General features: G+C 38.2%; 3 protein-coding genes across 5 annotated transcripts in view; 1 reads left to right on the top strand and 2 right to left on the bottom strand.

Annotated features, from left to right (window-relative positions):
- LOC120724348 (T-cell surface antigen CD2) overlaps nucleotides 1–17,679 on the bottom strand; it is a 61,818-nt gene that overhangs the window by 35,118 nt on the left and 9,021 nt on the right. The window lies entirely within an intron of this gene.
- Nucleotides 1,365–6,912, bottom strand: LOC120724346. Of its 3 annotated transcripts, none has more exons than XM_040016505.1 (6): nucleotides 6,799–6,912; nucleotides 3,459–3,779; nucleotides 3,067–3,324; nucleotides 2,766–2,987; nucleotides 2,533–2,649; nucleotides 1,365–2,173 (listed from the first exon to the last, which is right to left on the bottom strand). In XM_040016505.1, exons 1-6 carry the CDS (start codon nucleotides 6,845–6,847, stop codon nucleotides 1,947–1,949), a joined length of 1,194 nt encoding a protein of 397 aa, XP_039872439.1. In that variant the 5' UTR covers nucleotides 6,848–6,912; the 3' UTR covers nucleotides 1,365–1,946. The 3 variants fall into 3 exon arrangements, with proteins under 3 accessions (XP_039872439.1, XP_039872440.1, XP_039872438.1); XM_040016506.1 differs by lacking the exon at nucleotides 6,799–6,912 and adding an exon at nucleotides 4,489–4,736 and having other exon boundaries at nucleotides 2,533–2,616; XM_040016504.1 differs by lacking the exon at nucleotides 6,799–6,912 and adding an exon at nucleotides 4,489–4,734.
- LOC120724345 (hemicentin-1-like) lies at nucleotides 12,676–16,405 on the top strand. The gene is made up of 7 exons (XM_040016503.1): nucleotides 12,676–13,126; nucleotides 13,742–14,062; nucleotides 14,229–14,486; nucleotides 15,051–15,371; nucleotides 15,568–15,825; nucleotides 15,948–15,974; nucleotides 16,056–16,405. The coding sequence occupies exons 1-7, from the start codon at nucleotides 13,078–13,080 to the stop codon at nucleotides 16,247–16,249; spliced, it is 1,428 nt and encodes a 475-aa protein (XP_039872437.1). The 5' UTR covers nucleotides 12,676–13,077; the 3' UTR covers nucleotides 16,250–16,405.

Below are 17,679 nucleotides of genomic sequence, written 5' to 3' on the forward strand. Positions count from 1 at the left end.
TTTTTTTTTTTTTCATTTTACAAATTACAGGTTGTATGATATAAGCCCCATCCATCTGTCTATTTTCTATTATGACATGTATCAGACTGTGTCAGAGTTTTTTTCTGTAATGTATTGGAACTATAGCCAGCCTGACTTGGCACCTCTGGAGCTTTGATGACCTGCACACCTCAAATCTGGCTGTGTCGAGTTCATCAAGAGAATAGTTAATTGGCAGAGTTCTGCTGTATTGAAGTTTGCTTTTGTAGGTCATTAATATGAAATTAGATAAACACTGAAAGGCACGTCTTTACTGATAATACGCCACACCATTAGCATCATATTTATTGTCCCGGAGGGCCTGGAGACTATCCCAGCTGTCTTAGGGCGAGAAGCAGGGTACACCCTAGACAGGTTGCCAGTCTGTCACAGGGCATGGATCTGTTCACTAACAGGACAGCTACAAACTGGCACAACCTGTTTGTAGCTGTGCAAAAGAAGCTCATCTGAGAGCTGCCTACTGAGTTGACAAAGAGTGAATAGTGATGAAGCTTTGTTTTGTCTGTATGTCATTCAATTAGCGGTCTCTATTATACCCTCACTGGCTTGCTGAGTGGAAAAGATGTTTAAATGCATGCCACCAGATGGTACTGTTCCTCCTGTAGTGCTCCTGTGAGGGCATGGATGCTGGGAAACTGTGCAGAGACAATCCTTATCATTATTCTACTTTTTAAAGTACTGGAATATGGATATTTATTAAGTCTCAAAAGCTCTTTTTTTTATATGGATGATGAATGATTTCCTCTCTTCCTCTTAGTCACACATGAATTAGCTTTCTTTTTGAAGGCGTGAATGATGCATTTCAGTCACAGTGATGCCCTCTGCACACAAACAAATGCATCTTTACAAAAACACAGTCAGACAGGCTGAAACCACAAAAGTACAAGTTCTGCTTTGGGTAAAAATATGCCAATATTACCTTTACATGATGACAATTGTGGTTTTGTTTACTTTTGTTTGTAAGTTAGGAGACTTCTTGTGATGGCTGACAGGATTGGGATGAAGTGTGAACATTTACCTAGAATTCTTTAAAAAAAAAAAAAGTTAAAGAATTCATTAAAAATACTAGATTTAAGAAATAATGAGGTTATTCCTGATATCATAGAAAATAAATCTCTTTTTATCCCCCAGTAATGGAACATTTAGGATCAGTAATCTGAGCAAGAATGACAGTGGTAAATATTAATGTAAAATCTTTTATTCAGTTAGAAAATCATCAGTCAAGTTTAACATTTAAATTAAACACTGGTTTTTAAAATAAATAAATAAAATCTCTCTCTATCTCACACAATACCAGATGTGTATTTTGCACTTTCGCACTTTTTCATTAACGACTAAAGAAATCAGATCAAAAGACATCTGGGTGTGTTTCTCTCAGCTCAGGGTACAGGATGATTGTACTGTGGGAACACCAAGCGGCAGAATAGTCATTCACATATTCACATTCAAATATTTTGGTGATAAAATAAACGGGGTGGCTGTAGCAGACCTGCTCTACCACCTGTAGCTCAGGTGGTAGAGCAGGTCATCCACTGATTGGAAGGTTGGTGGTTCAATTCCTGGCTTCCCCTAGTCTACATGCCAAATATCCTTGGGCAAGATACTAACCCCCAAATTGCTCTCAGATGCATCCATCAAAGTGTGTGAATGTTAGCTATGAAGCACTTAGTGCGAATGGGGGTGAATGCACAAGTTGTGTAAAGCGCTTTGAGTGCTCAGATGAGTAGAAAAGCGCTATATAAGAACCAGTCCATTTACCAAAACAAATATAAGCTCCAATAGATGTACTGATGTTCTGTTGTGATAGAGAAGTGCAGTGAAAGTAAAGAAGATCCATAAATCAATATATATGAGCTTTGATGGTTTGTATTTTTCTGAATCACCTGAAGCATCTTGACATCACCGTCTCACTCTGTTGTGCAGTATGTATAAAAGCAATGATCACTCAAATCATCTGATTTTTGAACATTGGCATACAAACAGTCATCTTCTGTAGGTTCAGTGTACAGAGGTCGCTTTGAAAACTTGACTTGGCCATACTCCACCTCCACCTCAGATTTTTGCTCCATTTCCTTCTCCCGGTGTTTCATCACCCTGACATCAGCGTAGGTTACTTCCTCATCATCTTCTTCATCTATATTGTAGCAAGAAGGAGTAACACAAACATAGTATTACAGTGACTGAGTAGTTTGACTTTTCACAAAACTTATTTTTTATAAGATTTAAACAAAAATGCTCAGTCCTGTTTCCTCACATTTCTCGTTACTGTATTAAAGCCAGCTGATAAATGATGCACTCAAATTTTACTGACATGTGCCAGAATTATAAACTCTTGGCAGCAAATCAAAAATGTAGAGGTAGAGGCTGGTGAGAAACAATATTTGTGTGTATTTCTGTAAATACAATCAAAATTATATTAAACCTTCTCGAATCTTAGAAAAAATGTAAGAAGGCAGTCTGAGCTATGAGTAAGAACAACAGGGATTTTCGTACCTTTTTGTTTTGTAGGTTTGTTGTTTTGCTTTTTTCTCTGAGCCCAGATGACTGCTACACCCACAACTAATAAAATTAGGAACGCTAAGAGAACAGCACTGATCAGTGACAAAATACCTGTTTTAACAGGACACAAAACCAAACCATTCAGAAAACACCTTTTTTTATTAAGAAAGAACAAATTCGAAAAGAACATTAACGGATCTACTGTAGTAGAATTAATTTTCACTTACTAATGTACCACAGCTGAGCACTGCTGAAAACTGGACTGAGGATATCATTCGGGTTTTCAATTGGCACTCTGTCAGTCCCTTCAGTCACAACAGTTTGCGTGATCATTTTAGGGTCTCGTGTTAGTTGTGTTGTTGGTTTAATACACAGGGTTTTATTGGCTTCATGCACCCACCCTGATATCTGTGTCCCATTGACAGAAGTGCAGTTAATGAAAATGAAGCCTGAGAGCAAAAACAGATTATGTATGTAAGACAAAGTGACCAAATGATCATATTTGTGATTATCACAATGTTCACTCACCACAGGTAGATATTCTCTCCTCTTTGGAGACATTACTGATGTAGTTCCTGACTGAGCAGACCAGACGTCCTGAGATGTGCTGTTTCAGAGTGATGATGTTACTCTCATTATTGTCAGAAAAGAGCTCAGCATCTGTCAGTGTGCGTCCATCCAGAGTCCAGCTGTACTGAGGACTGTCCCCTCCCTCAGAGGAGCAGGACACCCTCCTCTCTCCCTGGGACAGACACTCAGAGCCCAGCAGGACAGACGACACAGGAGCTGAGAGAAACACACAGATGAATTTTGGTAGTATAACAGGATCCTGGTCATTTCTTGTTATTTTAATTGAAGAACATATATGCTGCTATTAGATGTATATCTATTCTTAATCTCCGAACAGGGAAAATAATTACCTTGAATAAACAACTGTAAAGTCCACTGGCCTGTTGAACTTGCATCTGAATCAAAGGTTTGAAGGGTATAAATACCACTGTCATTGCTGCTCAAGTTGTTGATCCTAAATGTTCCATTAACGTGGAAAATGAGAGATCTGTGTCCTATGGTATTAGCCTGAACTCGTTTGTCTGACACATATAGTAGTACTAATGAATTCTTTAAATATTTGTATTTATGTATTTCTGAGGTTCCGTTCATCAGCTGTATGTCTATACTTCCTCCCAAAACTCCAAAACACTGAGCTCTATCCTGTCTGCCATCACAGTGAGTTTCCACACCTGCAAAAAAGAAAAAAAAATTAAAGTCAAGAAAATAAAAAAAATAATATCAGTTTTGAGAGCTCAGTCTCTGTTAGAAGGTAAACATTTGTATCTGCAGCATGCAAATGTTAACCTAAATCAAAAATAGCACTTTTGTGGCTACTGTGTGTCTGTCTCAGTTCACAGTATGCAAATCATTTAGTATTTGCAGATGCATTATACAGGTTTGTCACTGAAAGACAGTGACGTTTCAGCTGACATGTCTTTTGTAGAACAGCTGCTGTAGCTTCAGTATTCTGTTGTCCATGTTTTAAATGCTGCAATTCGTCTGTGCCTTTTTACAACCAAAGAAACGAAAAAGAAAAAAGCTCAGTAATTATAAATTGTTGTTTATAAAAGAAGTTGTTACCTTCGTTTGTGAAGAAGACCCTAATAATTTTAAAATGATTCAAAATACCTAATATTAAAATGTGTATTTTTGCCAGCATAGTGCTATGTCCAATCTACTTTTTGATATGCATATTTATATTTAAATAATATTTAATCAGTTTGTCTGCGTTTACTTTACTTAAATAATATTGCAACTGTTAGCCCTCAACTGAAAAACAAAAAAAAACAAACCAAAAAACATGTTTCATTAGCTGTAGTGGATCCCGTAGCCACAAAACATAAATAAAATATAGAAGTTAACATTGAGGCACCACATGGAAAAAGTTTAGTAGCTCACCATGAGAAACTCCGAGCAACATCAAGAACAGTTTAAATACAACTTCCATGTTCTGCATTTTTATCTCTTTGTCTCTTAAACAAGCGTGAACAGGTCTCAATATATCCTGTTAGTGATCACCCTCAGAGGAGAACGTGTGAAACTGTTGAGGTGTGATTTTACTGAAGTTAAAATGATCTTTTCACATGCTGAGAGGAAGAAAGAAAGAAAGAGGTATCAGTTTTTCTTCCTCTTTTAGCCTTCAAGAAAAAAGATAATCCAGATGTGATGGACTGAGAGGAAGAGAGGGAACAATTTGTCATTCACGCTAAACAAGGTTTGATTAAGACAAAAAGTAGTCAAGTGTTAACAGAAAAATAAATATTTACAGAAATAAATTTACATGAGAGAATAATCATAAGCTACATACAGTTAAACCAAACTGGGCTTGAGTGTTTACCATTTGATTTTAACCTAAACGTCAAAGTAATACTACCATGTCAAAACTATTTCTTTAACTATTGGCAGCCCCTAGTGGTAAAGAAGTTTCTTGTTGTTACAGCATTAACTTTCACTGGATATAAGGGGCTGAGCTGAACTCCTAACAAACAACCAAACACCACAATTCCATCTCTGCCAAACGTTACACTTGGCACATTGCAGTCAGACAGGTAGAGTTCTCCAAACACCTACTAATCCATCGGATTGCCGGATGAAGAAGGGCGGTTCGTTACTCCAGAGAACATGTCTAATGCTCTAGAATATAGTGGCACCATGCTTTAAACCACTTCATCCGACTGCTTTCATCGTGTTTGGTGATGTAAGGCTTGGATGCACCTGTTCAATCATGGAAACCCATTTTATGAAGCTCTCTATGCTATTGGAAGGTCACACAAAGTTTGGAGGTCTATATCAGAAAGTTGGTGACCTGTGCACACTGTGCACCTGATGAACCTGTGCTGTGATTTCACATAAAATACCATTTCGTGGCCGAGTTGCTGTCATTCCCAATCACCTGGACTTTTTTAAAATCACCTGACTGTAGAATATTTACCAGTGAGAAAATTTTATGACTGGACTTGAAAATTGGCATACTATTATGATACCATGCTGAAATTTACTGAGCTCCTAACAGTGACCCATCCTTTCACAAATTTTTATACAAGCAGTCTGTATACCTAGGTGCTTGATTTCATACACCTGTGGCCATGGAAGTGATTGCATCTTCTGGATTCAATGATTTTAGTGGGTGAGTGATATATATCAATAGCAATATATCCTTCAAGCTTAGGCCTCTACCAGAAACCTGGGAGTTTTGAGCATCCCGTGAAGTATCTTTGCTGTTCCTACAACTGTGCTCATTTGGTAATCTCAGATGACTATCCAGGAATGACATTGTGATCCCCTAACTGGCTGTCACCTTCCGCATCTTCCACCTTCCCCATTATCTTCACCTTCTACATCGTCTCTAGCCCTTGTGAGCCCTTGGTATTAATTTAGCTTCTTGTGTTCCAATCCTTCTGATCTTTCTATAGCTTGGTTTTGCTACATCTATCACTACGGCCGCCTTCTTCTTACAGGATGCCCAACACTACAGTGTCTGATTGGTTAGCCATCACCAGTTTGTCTGTCTGTAAGGACATCACACGGGATCTTAGCTTGGTCATTCTCAACAACTTATAGCGGCATATACCATTTTGACCTCCAGGCCACACTCAGGATAGATATTTCAGTACCCTGTGCCAGGCACTATGTTATGGCCTATCTCCAACCTTGGTGAGCCTGTTCTAATAAAGGGTCTCATTTATTAGTATCTCTGTGGAAACATTCTTACTGTACTCGAAAAATGACAACTTCACAGTAGTCAGATACCTTCAACATGTATCATCATCATCACCGTATCATCACAGTGTCCATTCATACATCATTAAAATCTGAAAATGCTTTTTGAGATGTTTTGTTTGTGAAACTGATGGTTTTAATGTTAATATATCTCAATGTCATTTTCAGTATTCACAAAAAGGCACTACATGTGTACAGGTTGTAATAAAATAAGTTTATACAGTGCTGTTGATTCACACTTTTCTGAACTCATGCTTTTTCCTCACACTTTACTTAATTCATTAGAAATAGATGGAGGTGTGAAATGCATGTGTACATATTTATTACTGAATATGGAAATGCTTTTCAGTATTTTAGTATTCAAGATTATTTTTAATCAATAAAGGATCATTTAAAACTTTTATTGTGTGCACTTCGTCTTATTTCTGCAAAGCATGTTATAAATCATTTAAAATTAAGTTTTAGTGGAAAAACCTGAAACAAACTCACCATGAGAAACTCTGACCAGCAGCACCAGCAGTCCAACCACAGCTTTCATGTCTCCTCTCTGTTACGCATCTGTCACCCAGTCAGCAACAGCCTGCAATGCATCTTGTTAAAAATCAGCAACACAGAACAATGTGTGAAAACGTTAACCAATAAGAACATTGCTATAGTCATATTAACTGAGGAGCTGTCATTTTACTTCTGCTTTCAACATTCAACAACTGGACATTTCTGACCTAAAGAAAGGGGAAACATATCTTAAGTACTGAAACAGAGAGCTGATCTTTGTAAGACAAAATTGCATAACCACAGCCACATCTGTTCTGCATATGTTTGAAGCGTGCCATCACCTTAATTTAATCATAAAATCGTTACAGTTGTTTCCAAAAGTTTTGTCAGTGGCACACATTTTGTGTTTCTTGCTTGTTATTCAGTCTTTATTTAGATTGTTGGTCACATATTTATGTACATGTCACCATGATCTTCCCCTCTTGCCCCTGTGGGTGGTCTATCCTTCAAGCTCGCGTCCTCTACCAGAGGCCTGAGAGCTTGAGGGTCCTGCACAGTGTCTTAGCTGTTCCCAGGACTGCGCTCTTCTGAACAGAGCTGTTGTTACTGGGATCTGCTGGAGCCACTCGCCTAGCTTGTGGGTTATTGCACCGAGTTCTCCGATTATCACTGGGTCCACTGTTACCTTCAACCCTCCACATCTTCTTGAGCTCTTGTCTGAGCCCTTGGTACTTCTTCAGCTTCTCGTGTTCCTTCTTCCTGATGTTGCTGTCATTCAGTATCACTTTGTCTTTCACTACAGTCGTCTTTGTCTGCTTGTCTACCACCACTATGTCTGATTGATTAGCCATCACCAATTTGTCCATCTGTACAAGTCCCACAGGGTCTTAGCTCAGCCATTCTCCACCACTCTCGCTGGTGTCTTTCATTTTGACCTCAGGACTTCCAGGCCATACTCGGCACAGATGTTTCTGTATACTATGCCGGCCACGTGGTTATGGTGTTCCATGTATGCCTGCTTGCATCTTGGACAGGAACATCTCTAAAAAGCCTGCACCTGGGGTCTTGCATGGTGTGATAGACCCCAGCCTCTATGGATCTTAGAGCTTGTTCCTGAGCTGCCATGATTAGTGCCTCTGTTCTGTCTTTCACTCCAGCTTTGTCTAGCCACTGGTACGATTTCTGTATGTCAGCCACTTCCTCTGTCTGCTGATGGTACATACCGGGCAGGGGCACTGTCCTTCCATGATGGTTCCTCCTCTTTCTTGGGTTTCTGCTACCTGAGGTATTTGCTGAACATTGTGGATGTTTGTTGTCTCATCCTGGACAACAGTTGCCTCTAGGTGTTTTCTATTGTGAGGAAAAGACCCAAGAAAATTACAAATAAAACAGCCAAAACTCTAACAATCATGTGACCCTCTATGAGCAAGCACTTTGGAGACAGTGGGAAGGGAAAACTCCCTTTAAACAGGAAGAAACCTCCAGCAGAAGTAGGCTGAGGGAGGGGTAGCCATATGTTATGACAGGCTGGAGTTAGGGGAGGAAACCAGAACAAATAACATACTCTGGAAGAGAGTCAGAGATAAATAATAACTGACTTCATCCAGAGAGATGTAAAAACACATAGTGGGGGAAAAAAAAGAGAGCCAGAGATTAATAACAAGTTTTCTGGCTGTATTTGGTTATCAATACAATGGTAACTCAAAGTCTAGAAAACCGAAGATTTGTGTTTTTAAGTGGCTCTTAGCTAATTCCAAGTGCAAATAAATTAACAATATGTTTAACACCTTCCCCAGAATGACTAATGAGCAGTTTGACAGTGCTCAAATACAAATTAGTATAAACAGCTATCACTGATGTGATGATTATTTTAATCTAAATCAAAATCAGAATATTGGTCACTCTGTCATTTTCAATGAAGAACAGAGACAGCATGACATATTCAATGTTCAAGATCCAAGACATTTTTTGTCACCACAAAACACAAATGGTTACGCTGAGCATGAAATTCTTACTTTGCAAGTTCCCTTCATGCATGTCAGGGTTGGCTGTGTGGCAGGCAAGCAGAAGTGGTGGACCCAAAATTGCAGGACTCTTGGAGATGGGAATAAACTGAAAACGCAGCTTTATTGCTGGAGGAATGATTCACAAAATAAAACTTACAAAAACAAAACTCTAAACCGAGGTGCTGGAGGACATGACAGGACATTACAAACACACAGCAAGTTGAGGGTACAACACAACACCAAGCATGGGAAAACACAAGGCTTAAATACACAGGGTAGTAATGAGGGAATGGGCAACAGAAGGGAGACACAGCTGGGGGAGATAAGGGCTAACGAGACGGGGGAGCTAAGCTGCACACACTAACATAAGACAAAGACTTTCACAATAAGACAGGAAACAAGAATTACTAAACCAGGTGCAGACATGACACTGAGAGACAGACTAGACACTGAACAGAAACTGCAATACACATGAGAACCCGAAACCTAAGAACTGATCCCTCACCAAGAATAACAGAAACAGGTCCATAATGATAATAATAAACCAAAACATAATAAACTCAAAATACTGGGTCCAACGGACCCAGAACCGTGACAATGCAACTGAATAAACAACTAATTAACCCCCCCACCCCTAACTCTAAGCATAGAAAATAATGAATAAGTGTAAGTAGTTATGCAACACTGTCACAGTGTTAAGATATTCAGAATGTACAAATATTAAAATTGTTTGTTTTGTATGAAGTTGTATTATATTTTATATAAATGTTCAAAATTGCAAATTTACAGGTCAGGTTATTGAGGCAGATAATCACAGTTCAATAATTAGTTAGTGAACAACAATTAGTCATGATTCAGTAACCTGCGGATAGAAACTGTTTTTTAGTCTGGTTGTCCTCTCTTTCAAACTCCTGTAGCGTCTGTGTAAACAGCGTGTGCTGTGGGTGGGTGCAGTCCCCAATGACATTGTCTGCCCTTTTTTCTGACCTGGGTGTTGTAAATGTTCTTGTAGTGGTGGGAGGGGTACGCCACAGATGAATTGTGCAATTTTATTGACACACTGGTGAGCATTCCTGTCCTTAATGGTGCTATTCCTGTACCACACTATGATGGAGTTTGTGACTCATTGTTGAGCCTTCTTGTGTGTTATGGGTCCAGTTGAGATCCTCACTGATGTGGGTGCATTGAAATTTGAAGGTGTTCCCCCTCTCCACCTGAGTCTCGTTGATGTATAGTGGGGCATGCTGGTCACTCCTCATTCTCGGGTCAACAATCTTCTCCTTAGTCTTCTCGGCATTTAAGGAGAGATTGTTTTCCAGCCACCAGGACACAAGTGTTGGCAGCCTCCTCTCCACCAGTGATCATCCCGAAGATGGTTGTGTCGTCAGTGAACTTAATGATGGAAGTGTTGCACAGGGAGGGAATGGAATAGGTGAAGAGGGTGTACAGGAGTGGACTGAGCACACAGCCTTGGGGGATCCCTGTGTTTACTGTCTTTGTACCTGATGTCCTGGTACCAACTCTAACTGCCTGAGGTCTGCCTGTGAGGAAGTCCAGGACCCAGCAACAGCGGGAGGGTGTCAGTCCAAGAGTGAAGAAGTTTCCTTTATTACAATTGAAGTGATTGCGATGGGGTGATAGCCATTCGAACAGGTTAGGTTGTTCTTCTTGGGGAAGGGAACTATGGTGGTGAACTTGAAGCATGTGGGCACATTAAAAATGTCTGTAAACACCTCAGTCAGCTCTGAAGAGCAGACCCACAAAGCAGGGCTGGGGATGTTGTCAGGGCCAGCTGCTTTCTGGGGGTTAGTCCTCATCAGAACCTTGCATACTTCAGTCAAAGTCACAGTTAGTGAGGAGTAGTGATGTGTTGGTTACATATATATATATACATATGAGTGCTTGTGTATAAATACACAAACAAAAGACATATGCTGTGTAATTTAAGTGATCTAGGTAGCTCTGTTTTGGAAGTTCAGTTAATGCTAGCAATGTGTTTTGGTGTTTTGTTTCTAGGGCCTACTGTATATATTTATATATAAACGTATATAAATAAAACCACATTTTTTTTTACATTAGTAATTCCTTTTCTGCATAATTTTATATGGTTTTTGATAATAAATTAATTAGACCAACAAAACAACCTGAAGAGCCAGTTGGGAGCCGAAAGAGCCGGTTCTCTAAAAAGAGCCGGAATTCCCATCACTAGTGAGGAGCTCTGTGATGCCTCTACTGGTAGAATCCCTCTATGTTGGCTGGTGTTGAAGGTGTCGAAGTGAGCGTAGAACTCACTCAGCTCATCTGGTAGGGCGTTGCAGCGGACTGTGACCCTGCTGCTACTCTGTTGGAAATCAGTGATGTGTTGCAAGCCCTGCCACATGCATCAGGAATCTGAGTTGTTGTAGTATCCTTCCAGTCTCAATCTGTACTGCCTCCTGGTTTCCCTGATGGCCAAGGCCATATCTGTCCTTTCTTGAAGCCTTCTGCATCAACAGATTTATTATAATTTATTTATTTATAGAAATAGCTATAATATGGTGTAATATGGAGATTATAGCATAAATTGTAGATCTACTAAAGGCTTAATTTCCCAATAGGAAAAAAAACAACTATTTTGTATGATTTGTGGAGGCAAAAGAGGAATAGGATAGGAATAGGATCCCAGAAAGTCCAGGAAAAAACATGCAGTGAAAAAAAGAGCAGATAATAGCAGGAATTAATTGAAGACAGAGGGTATAAATACAAAAAAGTAATGGGGGAAGATGACACGGAAGAGAAACTATGACACAGCTGAAAATAATCAAGAGAGAAGAAGTAAAACTAGACATGAGACACAGAAGATGACCAAAGAAATAAAACAAGAAGTGAATCAAAACCAAAACTGACACACTGAACACAGGTGAACTTCACAGAAAGAAAACACAAAAGAAATAAAGAAAACCAGCAATTTCAACAAATACAAATCAAAACTAGACAGACAGACAGATAGATAGATAGATACATTTTACATGGAACAAGTTTATACAAGAAATTGTAAGCAATAACAGACTCTACAAGAATTAATACAAGAACCAATTCAAAAAAATCACCCATAATAAAAAACTAAAATGATAAAATAACATATAAAGCAACAGATGAAACAGTTCATGCTGCCTTGGTTGGGCGGAGGGAGCAAAGACGGATAGAAACAAGACATTCAAACAAGAGGGGAGCAAAAGAGTAAGCGACATGAAGGCTGGGAGAGATCAGGGGATTTAGGAGACACTTTGGGTGGCTGACCTTGACGAGGAGCAAGGTCAAGGGAATGTTCTGGGGGTCAGCTGCCAGTAAGTTTCAACACAGACAAATTTTAAAATGTTTGAGGAAAAAAAAGACGTTGGAGCAAATTCAAAGCAACAAACGTAACTCATCATGAAGTATTTTTATTAGTATTTTAATTGTAGAATTTAAAAAATTAAAATTTTCTTTTGATTAAATCTGCAGTCATAAATACAAAGAACACAATTTCAGGCTCTTTTTTGGATGTTGACTTTTGTTTCCTTCTTTGTTAACATGATGCCACACTGCTTCAGTAATGTTAAGGTTCAGGTTCTGGTTCCCTCAGCCCTAGCTTTAACAAGGCTGAGGGGACAATGCAGAGTACTTGATTACCAGTCAAAGGTTTGACACACTTTCTCATTCAATGCTCTTGTTTTTTTTGTTGTGTTTTTTTTCATCATACATAGCACAGTAAGTATATAGTATCTACTATACTATACTATACTATACTATACATATACTAGTATATGTACACACACACACACATATATATATATATATATGCACACTGCAAAAAACATGGGAAAGAAGAAGCTGAGGTTATTTTGTCTCTGCCCTTGCTTTTGCTTCCTATATCACCTTTCCACATGTGTCTATTTTCAAGAATCTAAAACATGCTTTGAGTTAGTTCACTTTTTGTTTACTGCTTAATTCCATATGTGTGAAAATAAAGAAAAACCTTTAAATGAGACTGTAAGTGTATACATATATGGCTTAATATTTCTGCATTCCTGTGTTTGTAAAATAAATTAAAAACCAAAAAAAAATCTGCACACTGAAACAAAACGTGGGAAAGAAGAAGCTGATGTTATTTTGTCTCTGCTCTTGGTTTTACTTCCTTTATCACCTTTCCACATACAGTTTGTGAACACCGACTGATGTGTAGTGTCAGTCATTTCTGTTATTTATGCTGCAAACTGTATGAACACACTCTGAACAGCAAGAAGACATGGAAGCTGTGCTTGGATTGATAGTGATGTTGCTGGGTTTGTCTCATGGTGAGCTGAAAACAGTCGAGGAATTGTATTTCTTGTATTTCTTTTAAAATAAATTCAGGAACTGTTGAATACATCTGCAGTTTAGGACTGTTTTAATATAGAGCATGTTCATTTTCTTCTCCTTCATTTTCTTTCTTTTTAGTTAATTTCATTTAATTCTTTTTTTCTTTATTAACACTTTTAATTATAATAGGAAACTCTGACATCACTTCATGTGAACAGCACTTTCAGGAAACATAACAACTATGTTGGATTTTCTTAAGCTGAGACACGGCTATTGGACCCCATGTTTTTAGGGCTACAGTGCCAATTAAAATATTTTCATGCAGTTCCTAATTTTATTTTATTTTATTTTATTTTATTTTATTTTATTTTATTTTATTTTATTTTATTTTATAACAATTTTAATAGGACGTCACAATTTATCTTACACTACCTAATATGGAAACGTGAATTTCTTGGGAATTTAAGTTGTCAGTTTCAAAAACCTCTTTACAAAAATACAGACAGGCAGTAGCCACAAAAACACCATTTCTGTTTTCAGTAAACATTTGTCAGTGCTGCCAGTCCATTGTAATAATTTTGCTTTTCGTTTCCTTTTTTGTGTGTTTGCAGGTGTGGAAACTCACTGTGATGGCAGACAGGATGGAGCTCAGTGTTATGGAGCTTTGGGAGGAAGTGTGGACATCCAGCTGATGAACAGCATCTCAAAAATACCTCGATACCAACTGTTAAAGAATTCATTAAAAATACTAGATGTGAGAAAGAAAAAGATTCTTTCTAATGTATTACAAAATAGGTCTCTCTTTTCTCCCAGTAATGGAACATTTAGGCTCAATTATCTGAGCAGGGATGACAGCGGTAATTATAGCCTTATAACATTTAATTCACATGGAAAAGCATCAGACGAGCAGACTCTACACTTGTTTGTTCAAGGTAATGTTTTCCCTGTTTAGAAATACAGTAAAGCCATTAATAGATATGAAACAGAAAATTCAGATACATGTATTGTATGATTTATGTTTGTTCCCCATTAAAGACCAACAAGAATGACCTAGATTCTGATTTAAAATCTAAACTCATCTGTGTGTGTTTCTCTCAGCTCCTGTGTCCTCTGTCCTGCTGCTCTCTGAGTGTCTGTCCCAGGGAGAGATGAGGGTGTCCTGCTCCTCTGAGGGAGGGGACAGTCCTCAGTACAGCTGGACTCTGGATGGACGCACACTGACAGATGCTGAGCTCCTTTCTGTAAATAATGAGACTAACATCATCACTCTGAAACAGCACGTCTCAGGACGTCTGGTCTGCTCAGTCAGGAACAACGTCAGTGATGCCTTCAAAGAACAGAAGATATCTCCCTGTGGTGAGTGAGAACACTGAATTTTTATTACCATTACCTGGACCCCAGTTGTCTGCGCCTTCTTTAACGCATCTTTACTTAATGACATTCAGTAACCACAAAAGCACCAGTTATGTTCTAGATAAACATTTTCATATGATTCTTGTTGTCTGTCTCTCTAATTTATACACATATTTCACAATGGAATTTCATTTTAACTGGAACATTGAAGCCACATTTTTAAAGGTGTTGTAAAGAACAGAAAGTGTTCTGACTGTGTGTGTGTGTGTTTTTAAAAAAATACATCTTCAGTTACTAACAAAGTAACAAAAATTTAAAAAAAGTTAAATGGCAGTTACAATACCATCTATGATTTTATTGATTTATTGTGGCACCATATGTCTACCCAAACAGTGAAATATTCAGAGGTCCATGCTACTCATGTGTGCAACAATAAAGGCATCTTCACAAAAACACAGACAAACAGTAGCTGCAATAACAACATTTCTGTTTCAGGTAAACATTTGTCAGTGCTGCCAGTCCATTCAAATAATTTTGCTTTTGTTTCCTTTTTTTGTGTCGTTGCAGGTGTGGAAACTTACTGTGATGGCAGACAGGATGGAGCTCAGTGTTATGGAGCTTTGGGAGGAAGTGTGGAGATAAAGCTGATGGACAGCACCGCAAAAATACCTCGATACCATTTGTTAAAGAATTCATTAAAAATACTAGATGTGAGAAAGAAAAAGATTCTTTCTAATATCATAGAACATAAATTTCTGTTTTTTCCCAGTAATGGAACACTTAGGCTCAATTACCTGAGCAGGACAGACAGCGGTAATTATAGCCTTAAAAGCTTTGATTCAGATGGAAAAGCATCACATGAGCGGACTCTACAATTGTTTGTTCAAGGTAATGTTTTCCTTGTTGTGAAATGAAGCCATTAATAGATATGAATATAACTTTAATATTGTTGAAGTAATCCATATCTTTCCATACATGTATTTTACGGTTTATACATATTTTTCCACTGAAGACTATAAAGAATGACTGATTTAATTCTGCAATGTCGATTTGAAATCTAAACTCATCTGTGTGTGTTTCTCAGTTCCTGTGTCCTCTGTCCTGCTGCTCTCTGAGTGTCTGTCCCAGGGAGAGAGGAGGGTGTCCTGTTCCTCTGAGGGAGGGGACAGTCCTCAGTACAGCTGGACTCTGGATGGACGCACACTGACAGATGCTGAGCTCTTTTCTGTAAATAATGAGACTAACATCATCACTCTGAGACAGCACATGTCAGGACATCTGGTCTGCTCAGTCAGGAACAACGTCAGTAATGTTTTCATAGAACACAGGCTGTCTACCTGTGGTGAGTGAGAACCTTATGAATAAAAGTTAATAAGCACAAATTAAATTTTTATGGTCATTATGTCTTGAACTGTTTGTTTGTTGGATCATACTATGCTTCATTTTTTTCTTTATTAACTGCAGCTCTGTCAGTGGGATACAGACATCAGGGTAGGTACATGAAAACAATGTTCATTGAACCAACAGCAGACCCAGTTCTGCCTAACATGTGATTTTGGTGTCTCTGAACAGATAAGTCCTTGCTTATATGTGGTTTGCGAGCAGTTGTGGTCATTCTCTTGCTAATTGGGATTCCCATCTACTTTGCTTGGAAGAAAAAGAAACATGCCAAAGCTGAAGTCTCTGCTGTCCCACAAACAAGAGGAGATCCAGAGGATTCTCTTCTGATGGTTGAAATGAGTTCTGCAACTTCCACCAACACCTAGTTTCACCTTTTACTTGCTGTTATTTATCTTTGGTTCAAAAGCATGAAAATAGCATTTAGAGAGAAATTCTTCTGCTCTTTTTATTCCCCACGAATTATGATGAGAAGCTCTGTGGTTTCTGGGTTTTACATTTTTTAAATACAAAATCTTTACAATTCTTAAACAATAAAGTCTTGAATTAAGTTTACTTTATGTGTCAGTTTTTTTTTTTTAATTTTCTGCAAATGAAGTTACTGAGTGAGGAGAAGGGGAAGCAGGAGATTTATAAATGAACTGGGGCAACAACAGCAGTCATGCAGATGCTGCACTGGTCCATTGAAGAAAGAACTGAGAGAATAAGAGCTTTAGATTCATGCTCCTAAGATCATCAATTGTCATGAGCTCTGGTTAATGACTGAAAGACTCAGATCACAAATACAACCCAAGGCAGGAGATTTTTGTCATTTTAGACTCCCGGGTCCCATCTGGGCAATGTTTACATTAAATTCAAATGCAGGTCACATGCACTTTGTGGAAAAACAATGTGATCAATGCTTACGTGGCAAAATAATCATGAAATGCATCTTGGTGTATATCTTTTAATTCTTGTACAGTGATAACATAAAACCATATTAACTGAACTGATCACTGTTTCATAATGTGAAATAAGTTTTTAGACATATTGCACAATATATTTTGTGGATGGTGAAAACTTCTATATTTGGAGTTTTATTATTTGAGTTTTAAAACATAAATAGGGGAGAGTGGGGTGGGTTTTACTTAAAGTAAAAACTGGCACAACTCACTTTAAGATTTTGCTTAAAGTGAGGCCATGATAGTAATGCTTCCAACTAAAACATGTACATATATTTCAGGATGTTGTGCATGCTTGGGAACAATCACTTTGGATCTGAAATATATAGCTTTCTTAAAAAAAAGTGCTCTTGTGGCACAACTTGACCCCGATGCAGGGTAAGTTGCGTCTTTGGAGAGAATACCTTGGGGTAAATTGAGCCAGCATATTTTGATCTCAGAAACTGTAATGCTATATAAAAGCTAGACAAATTTAACATATTTAAAATTATTTTACAATATCAAAGGCCAATTGTATACAAGCCACACGAGCACATCGAAAGTCAGTTTTCTTAAAAATGGCCAAGGACCAAATGAACTTGTTGAAGCTACCCACTGCTACCTTCTGGATGTACCACCAAGTTTTTGTGGTGTGGGTAGTTGTTTTTTTATGCACATCTTCTCGAGGGATGACTCTGTCAAAATTTTCTTTGAAAGTGAAGATGGGCTTTCCATTCACAGACCTATTACTACTTCACCTTAAACACTTTGCACCAGTGTCAGTCAGCACCATCAACCAATCCATGTAGTTGTAGGATTTGATTTTGCCTGCAAACGTCATAATGACAATCACAATTACTTTCAATTATATGTCAAGC

Source organism: Simochromis diagramma, unplaced genomic scaffold, assembly GCF_900408965.1.
Source record: "Simochromis diagramma unplaced genomic scaffold, fSimDia1.1 OVJJ01000685.1, whole genome shotgun sequence".
Taxonomy (NCBI): domain Eukaryota; kingdom Metazoa; phylum Chordata; class Actinopteri; order Cichliformes; family Cichlidae; genus Simochromis; species Simochromis diagramma.

Excerpts from the sequence above, each read along its gene's own strand:
- LOC120724346 (XM_040016504.1), bottom strand. The coding sequence starts at position 4,546 with ATGCAGAACATGGAAGTTGTATTTAAACTGTTCTTGATGTTGCTCGGA. Across the intron at positions 3,325-3,458 it reads TTTACAGTTGTTTATTCAAG|CTCCTGTGTCGTCTGTCCTG; the intron begins GTAATTATTTTC and ends TGTTTCTCTCAG. Across the intron at positions 2,988-3,066 it reads GGAGAGAATATCTACCTGTG|GCTTCATTTTCATTAACTGC; the intron begins GTGAGTGAACAT and ends TTTTGCTCTCAG.
- LOC120724345 (XM_040016503.1), top strand. The coding sequence starts at position 13,078 with ATGGAAGCTGTGCTTGGATTGATAGTGATGTTGCTGGGTTTGTCTCAT. Across the intron at positions 15,372-15,567 it reads TCTACAATTGTTTGTTCAAG|TTCCTGTGTCCTCTGTCCTG; the intron begins GTAATGTTTTCC and ends TGTGTTTCTCAG. Across the intron at positions 15,826-15,947 it reads ACACAGGCTGTCTACCTGTG|CTCTGTCAGTGGGATACAGA; the intron begins GTGAGTGAGAAC and ends TATTAACTGCAG.